Genomic DNA, 7500 nt, shown 5'->3' with positions numbered 1-7500 from the left:
ATTTAGTTACGATTCGAACTAGACTTTTCTATCTTTATCCATGGATCCTTTACTTATACTTAAAAAATTGGAAGTATTGATCCAATTCAAAAACAAAAAACAAAATTATGTTTCGCAATTTCATAATCCAAATTGTCAATTTCGAATTGACTCTTGGATACAAATCACGAGAACGGATATTTTTCTCCGAATCTTTTATTTAAATTTGAGAGTGAAAGGATTAAAATTGAATCCTTTTAAGAAATAAAGTTTTTGATTGAAATATCAATTAAACTGAAGGACCCCTTAACTATTAAGGGGATTAATTGAACGAATCACACTTTTACCACTAAACTATACCCGCTACAATGCGATTATTGTATAAAAAGGGCCCTTTGTCGAACAAGAGAATCAGATGTAATCAAGATAGGACATAAATTTAAAATAATCATGAAATGAAAATTGGAAATTAGAACGTTGACGTCTTTGTCAGGAGTCCTCGTAAAGGAGGAGTTATTTCGTTTAAATAACTAAATTTAATAATTCAAAACAATTTCTTTTGTTGGACGAATTTTGACAGATATGGCTCGACAAAATAACTTTTATCCACACACCAAATACAAATTTGGATTCTTGATTCAATCAAAAGAATGGAAATAGTCCTTCTTTTTATTGTTCCTTTGAATACAATAACAAGGATTTCATTTTGTGGTTTTCAAATCAAATTCAAATAAATCGTTTTTTTATGGTATGGTTCGCACCCTTTCTACGGTTCAGCGGTATGGGTCATTAGAACAAAAAAAGGCCCGGCTGGGTACTGACCAGGCCAGGCCGTGGAAGTGGAAATAAAAAAGGCCCCGTTGAACGAAATTAAAGAGATATTCTTTTCTTTATTTTTTTCTATTTTATCTCTTTCGAATACTTTCTTTATTTTAATTTTCGAAAAATGATAGAAATGGAATTGCTGATAAAAGTTATATCTATTTATATAATAGAATACAAAAGACAATAAAAAAAAAGAAATTCTATAAGCTATATTTTCTATGAGCTATATAATCAATTTACTTTCTATATTCTCTTCTAGAGAATATAGAAGAGAATATAGAAAGTAAAGATAGAAAATCAAGTAAAGACGGGCTTTTTCAAGCATTATTTTTTGTGTAATGTAACATAGTCATTTTTTTTTTTTTTTATTTTCAATTAGGAGAGATGGCTGAGTGGATTAAAGCGTCGGATTGCTAATCCGGTGTACGAGTTCTTCGTACCGAGGGTTCGAATCCCTCTCTTTCCGTTTCGGGCGATGGCTTGGTATTTTTCAAATTTAACTTTAGCGAACACTTTTACTTTATTTTTAATAGTAACTGGGAATCAAAAAATCCTAAGAACGTTTATACGAATAAAGTAAGCAACTCCTTCCTTTTTTATTCTTCGCGTCCGGGATTACGCCCTGGATCATTAGACAGGAATCCGAAGATGAAGAGCGAAACAAAGAATATCACTACGGTGTAAACAAAGAGTTTGAGAGTAAGCATTACACAATCTCCAAATCAGGTTTTTGGGGAAAAGGAAAAAGAGAATAGATTCTCTATTTTTATACTACATATCCAATTTTGACATCAAGAAATGAAGTTCTTTTTAGAATTTGATTCTCTAAATAGAAAATCGTTTTCATAAATTAAATTCACACAATTAGAATTCTACATTTTGGTTGGCTCTAATATAAGATGGTTTCAGTGAAAAAGGGTCAAAATTGCAAATAGCAAATGGGGGATCAAAATGGATCGCGGTTCCCCAAGAATTTCATTGTTTGAATGTTTGAATTGAGGCGGGGGTTCGTTCATATTGTAAGACTCATCTGCTCTTATTTATTAATTGTTAGAATTTTTTTTTTTTCGAACTAGAATAAATCATGAATTTTTCTAGCACAATATTAAAGATCTTATCGAAAACTTACAGCAGCTTGCCAAACAAAGGCTAAGAGAAAAAATAGAACAGGTATTACTGGCATAACATCTACAATTGGATTCAAAAAAGCGTAGGCCTCGGGTAATTTAGCGAATAAAAAACTACTCGAATAAAGGGCAGAATTAAGACAGATATACATTAAACTAAAGATATTAAGCATAACAAACATTTTGTTCTTGGAGATAATTTTATTTTGATTGAGTTATTAATATCTTATTGATATAAGATAAAAATGAAGAAAAGAAAGTAAGGTAGACAAAAAAAACTTCTTGGAACCGACCCAATCAAAACAAAAATCCTTCTATTCTCGTGTGAGAATTGAAGAAATCATACTTTCATACAATATCTTAATTGAATTCTATGTAATGATCAATAAATTAAGTTGTATTTTACACCTATATGTGTCAAAATCCTAACACTAAAATCAGAATCGAATTTTGGGGCTTTGGACTGGAATTGACGAACAGCCAATACCACTGGTACTCTTTATTAGTACCAAATCGAAATTGAAATGGGGCGTCGCCAAGTGGTAAGGCAACGGGTTTTGGTCCCGGTATTCGGAGGTTCGAATCCTTCCGTCCCAGACCGGGCAGAATAAAAATTTTCAATTCCCGTTTGAGCAACCCTCTTAAGTATATATTGATAAAATATACGTGTACGTCTTTTTCTTTTTTTTTTTTTCGAATTAAAAAAATTATTTTCTCAACCAGATCTTTTTTCACAAATTGAATCGAATCCAAATAATACGAAAATGGAACTGAATGCATTTGTGGTCCCCGCAAGCGGGGAACATCGATCACAAGAGTTTGAATTAAAAAACGTTGGATGGGCGTTTTTGCGTATGCCCCCCTCTTCCTCTTTCATTCACTTTCATATTTAAGCGAGTTTCGTAGAAAAGTCTGACGCCCCCCCCTCGAATTGAATTTTCAAAGATCCATTCTAAATCGAAATGGGAAAGCCTCCCCATTCCTATCTTTTTAGAATCCCAATTATTCTCTTTTCATTTCGGAATTCTAAACAAGAGGGTATTCCTGGTACTGATTGAATTCGGGATTAAGTCTCTTAAGTAAGACTAGGTTAGATTAAAATAAAAAACAACAAATTAGAAAGGAAACAATGACTTAATCTGGGCCCTTTTGTCTTTGTATCTATACAAAATAGTCTAGCATTCCGTAAAATGGGATCTTTTTTTTTTTTTATTTATTTAGGATTCCCACAGAAAGAATTCGGGGTGGGAGTAGGTAAGAGTTAGTGAGCAATGAAAGATACCGATTTGAATATCGGTGTCGGTCCAAATTTCATTAACCAATAATCCCGCTCTATATGGAATGGAGGCTCTTTGATTCTAACCCAAATTTTGCGGTCTTGGTCTTTTTTTAATGAATAATTGTAAATCTCTGGAATAACAATTGAGACGGGGGTTATTCATATAGTCTATTTACTTGAATTTTATACTATTTACTTTATTTTCTATTTTATTTATTTTATTTTGAATTTGGGGAAAGATTATTGAATCTGAAGCCCAAGCCAAAGAAACGACACATAATTTGAGGAAAGGCTTATATGCATGGATTGCTATCCTTCTATTTCAGAGATAACGTCCTTTTGCTTTTTAAGATTTGTGAGCCCTTATCTTCCTGTTAAATTAAATATTTAACATACAATATACATAATTACTTCCAACGAAAATTGTTCAGTCTAATCTGATAGATACGGAAATCGCCCATTTTTGTAATTCTGATTTTCTTTTTCATTTCAGGATTCCGGATGAACGACTAACAACCTAAATATTCCCTTCATATACAAGGAAAAAAGTCTGTGTATCGACCGAAGCAATGACTATTCATGATTCCATACTGGAATCAATTACATACCGGTTCCAAACTAGAGAAATGTTATGGTAAAACTTCGTTTGAAACGATGTGGTAGAAAGCAACGTGCGACTTGAAGGACATGATCCGCTGTGGATTTGTTTTTTACATCCACCATTTTCGATTTTATATGAATGGGCTCTTGGCTCGACATTTTTTCTTCTGTTCTATTAGAATCCTCAAGTTTTTTTGGGGGGGTAATGGAACTAGTACAGGATGGAGCTCGAGTATAAAGTATTTATTCCTTTCTCAGGGGCACGGATCTAGGGTTAATACCAATCAATAAGTTGGAAAAAACTTCGTAAGTAAATTTTCGATATAGAAATCGAAAGGATCTGATTCGAGCAATTTTGAAATCCAAAAGCAAGGGGAAAATTTGTTGGAATTGGGAAAACTTTTTCTACCAAAAGTGTATCCTGTAGGAATCAATTGTTCGTATGATTCTTTGATAGAAAGAAATCAAAAGGGGGTGTGTTGCTGCCATTTTTTAAAATAAAAAACGTTAAAGATCACCGAAGTAATGTCTAAACCTAATGATTCAAAGCAAAGATAAAGGATCCTGGAACAAGGAAATACCATTTTTCAATTGTCTCAACAATTCAATCCAATCCAAAAATGGATTCGATTCGAAACGAGACAAACAAAAAAGGGGCTTGAGACCGCTCAAAAAAGGAAATGCCTAAGGATTTTCGGCTGGGCGTTGAAACTTATCTAACTTGAGTTATGAGAGTACGAATTCTTTTTTTGTTTCTTTTGAAAATGACAAAGAAACAAAAAAAGAATAACTTAAATCTCTAATTGATTTGATTATTTTATAGATCTATTTGACATTCTAATTCTATACATAGACATAACTATCACTTCGAACCATTTTGTTTTCTCGAGCCGTACGAGGAGAAAACTTCTTATACGTTTCTAGGGGGGGTACTGTTCATCTATATCTATCCCAATGAGCCGTTTATCGAATCGTTGCAATTGATGGTCGATCCCGAAGAGAAGGAAGAGATCTTCGGAAAGTGGGTTTTTATGATCCGATAAATAATCAAACCCATTTAAATGTTCCTGCTATTCTATATTTCCTTGCCAAGGGCGCTCAACCTACAGGAACCGTTCATGATATTTCACAGAAAGCGGGGGTTTTTACAGAAGTTAGTCTTAATCAAACGAAATTCTATTAAGGAATAGAACAAAAAAGAGGGTGTGGATGCGCTTTATCTAGTTTTGTATAATTTTTTCTTTACTATCCCCCCTTTTGTTCTATTCAGACCTATTTCTTTTCGGTTTTTTTTTGAAGTCTTTCTCTAAAACTCTAAAAAAGTATTCTTAAAGTTTTTTATTTATCTAATTCTTTAGATATTATTTATTAATTTCCATATTTATTATATCTATTTATTAATATATAATTTGATTTGTTATTTGGATTTGAATTCAATTTAATAAATAACCAATTAACTCTTTTTGTTTTTGTTATTGTATGTTTTTAGTATTTTCTCAATCTTGCTATTCAATATTCAATGTCATATTGACAATATTGTAGTGAACAAATATAATTTTCTCATGGAGAAATGGGCCCATTTATCTCCGTTCCATAGGTTTTGGTTGTCTTTTTTTTATGTTCAAAATCGATTAGAAATTTTTTTGATTCGAGTTCTTGCTAATTTCATTTTTTGATTCCGTTTTGAAATTCCTTTTTTTTTTTTATTTTTTTTTATTCCGATTCTATCTACCCATTCGAATTATTTGGGTTGCTAACTCAACGGTAGAGTACTCGGCTTTTAAGTACGGCTAGCATCTTTTACACATTTCTATGAAGCAAAGAATTCGTCCAAATCTTCGGGAGAGTTTGTAAGACTGCGACTGATCCTGAAAGGAATGAATGGAAAAAACAGCATGTCGTATCAATGGATAATTTTGAGAATATTTTATTCTTGTTCAATCGCTATAAAACCAAGTTTGAATTCTTGGCGCGGAACAAAATAAATATAATTATTAAGAGTTGGGTCGAGTTAATAAATGGATAGAGCCCTAGGGTTCCAATTATAGGGAAACAAAAAGTAACGAGCTTCGGTTCTTAATTTGAATGATTATCCGATCTAATTAAACGTTAAAAAGATATTAGTTCCTAACGCGGGGAAAGGTTTTCCCATGAGGGGATTATCGATTTATTTAATGAGTCCTAAGTATTAGCGGGTCCCTATTATGGGTTGTAACTGAATGTGTAGAAGAAGCAGTATATTGATAAATATAGTTGTTTTTTTTCCAAAATCAAAAGAGCGATTGGAGTGAAAAAATAAAGGGTTTCTAACCACTTAGTTATACTATAACTATAACAAACATAAACCAATTAAATTAACTCAAAATGAGAGGATAGAGAATCCGGTGATGAGTCTACCCATTTTCAAGGTATCCACTTTTTTACTACAATACTTTGTTTTCACCGTATCGCACTATGTATCGTTTGATCGCTCACTAAATCCCTTACCTTTGTTTTTAATCGAATTTCAAATGGAGGAATTTCAAGTATATTTAGAACTAGATAGATCTCAACAACACGACTTCCTATACCCACTTCTTTTTCGGGAGTATATTTATGTACTTGCTCATGATCATGGTTTAAATAGCTCGATGATGTCATTGGAAGGTGGGTTTTATGACAATAAATCTAGTTCACTAAGTGTGAAACGGTTAATTACTAGAATGTATCAACGGATTAATTTGAGTATTGCTGCTAATGATTCGAATCAAAATCCGATTTTTGGGCACAACAATAAGTTATATTCTCAAATTATATCAGAGGTATTTGCTGCTGTGGTGGAAATTCCATTTTCCCTACGGTTGGTGGCTTTTTTAGAAGGGAAAGAAATTGAAAAATCGCCTAATTTCCAATCAATTCATTCAATATTTCCTTTTTTCGAGGATAAATTGTCCCATTTAAATTATGTGTTAGATGTACGAATACCCTACCCCATTTGTCCCGAAATCTTGGTTCAAACCCTTCGCGAATGGGTAAAGGATGCCTCTTCTTTACATTTATTACGGTTCTTTCTCCACGAGTATTTTAATTCGAACAGTCTTATTACTCCAAAGAACTCTATTTCTGTTTTTTTAAAAAGTAATCCAAGATTGTTATTGTTTCTATATAATTCTCATGTATATGAATATGAATCCATCCTCTTTTTTCTCTGTAACCAATCGTCTCATTTACAATCAACATCCTTTCAAGTCCTCGTTGAGCGAACGTATTTCTATGGAAAAGTCGAACATCTTGTCGAAGTCTTTGCTAAAGATTTTCAGGACATCTTAGGGTTGGTCAAGGATCCTTTCATGCATTATGTTAGATATCAAGGAAAATCCATTTTGGCTTCAAAGGATACGCCTCTTCTGATGAATAAATGGAAATATTACCTTGTCGGTTTATGGCAATGGCATTTTCACGCGTCTTCTCAACCAGGAAGGGTTCAGCTAAACCACTTATACTTAGGCAAGTACGCTATTAACTTTCTGGGCTATCTTTCCGGTGTGCGACTAAATTCTTTGTTGGTACGGAGTCAAATGCTAGAAAATTCATTTCTAATAGATAATTCTATGAAGAAGGTCGATACGACCGTTCCAATTATTCATCTGATTGGATCATTGACTAAGGCGCGGTTTTGTAACGCATTAGGGCATCCTATCAGTAAGTCGA

At 32.9% G+C, this 7500-nt stretch overlaps 4 protein-coding genes and 4 non-coding genes across 8 annotated transcripts in view; 5 read left to right on the top strand and 3 right to left on the bottom strand. All coding sequences in view use genetic code 11, as the record gives it.

Moving 5' to 3' along the window:
* Positions 1-320: 320 nt before the first annotated feature.
* Positions 321-343, bottom strand: trnG-GCC. The gene has a single exon. It is a non-coding gene; the product is annotated as a tRNA-Gly (tRNA).
* An 839-nt stretch (positions 344-1182) lies between these two features.
* Positions 1183-1270, top strand: trnS-GCU. The gene has a single exon. It is a non-coding gene; the product is annotated as a tRNA-Ser (tRNA).
* A 130-nt stretch (positions 1271-1400) lies between these two features.
* Positions 1401-1511, bottom strand: psbI (photosystem II protein I). Its single transcript has one exon. It carries the CDS (start codon positions 1509-1511, stop codon positions 1401-1403), a length of 111 nt encoding a protein of 36 aa, YP_740459.1.
* A 407-nt stretch (positions 1512-1918) lies between these two features.
* Positions 1919-2104, bottom strand: psbK (photosystem II protein K). Its single transcript has one exon. It carries the CDS (start codon positions 2102-2104, stop codon positions 1919-1921), a length of 186 nt encoding a protein of 61 aa, YP_740458.1.
* Positions 2105-2456: 352 nt separating this feature from the next.
* On the top strand, positions 2457-2528 carry trnQ-UUG. Its single transcript has one exon. It is a non-coding gene; the product is annotated as a tRNA-Gln (tRNA).
* Positions 2529-3841: 1313 nt separating this feature from the next.
* Positions 3842-4993, top strand: rps16 (ribosomal protein S16). The gene is made up of 2 exons: positions 3842-3881; positions 4767-4993. The coding sequence occupies exons 1-2, from the start codon at positions 3842-3844 to the stop codon at positions 4991-4993; spliced, it is 267 nt and encodes an 88-aa protein (YP_740457.1).
* Positions 4994-5557: 564 nt separating this feature from the next.
* trnK-UUU lies at positions 5558-5594 on the top strand. Its single transcript has one exon. It is a non-coding gene; the product is annotated as a tRNA-Lys (tRNA).
* A 726-nt stretch (positions 5595-6320) lies between these two features.
* Positions 6321-7500, top strand: part of matK (maturase K) — a 1530-nt gene continuing 350 nt past the window's right edge. The window contains exon 1 of the mRNA in view: positions 6321-7500. This exon is cut by the window's right edge and continues 350 nt beyond it. Within this exon, the coding sequence (YP_740456.1) occupies positions 6321-7500 (1180 nt within the window).

The sequence above is a fragment of the chloroplast genome of Citrus sinensis, assembly GCF_022201045.2.
Source record: "Citrus sinensis chloroplast, complete genome".
NCBI lineage: Eukaryota > Viridiplantae > Streptophyta > Magnoliopsida > Sapindales > Rutaceae > Citrus > Citrus sinensis.
This window is presented reverse-complemented; position numbering and strand designations above follow the sequence as displayed.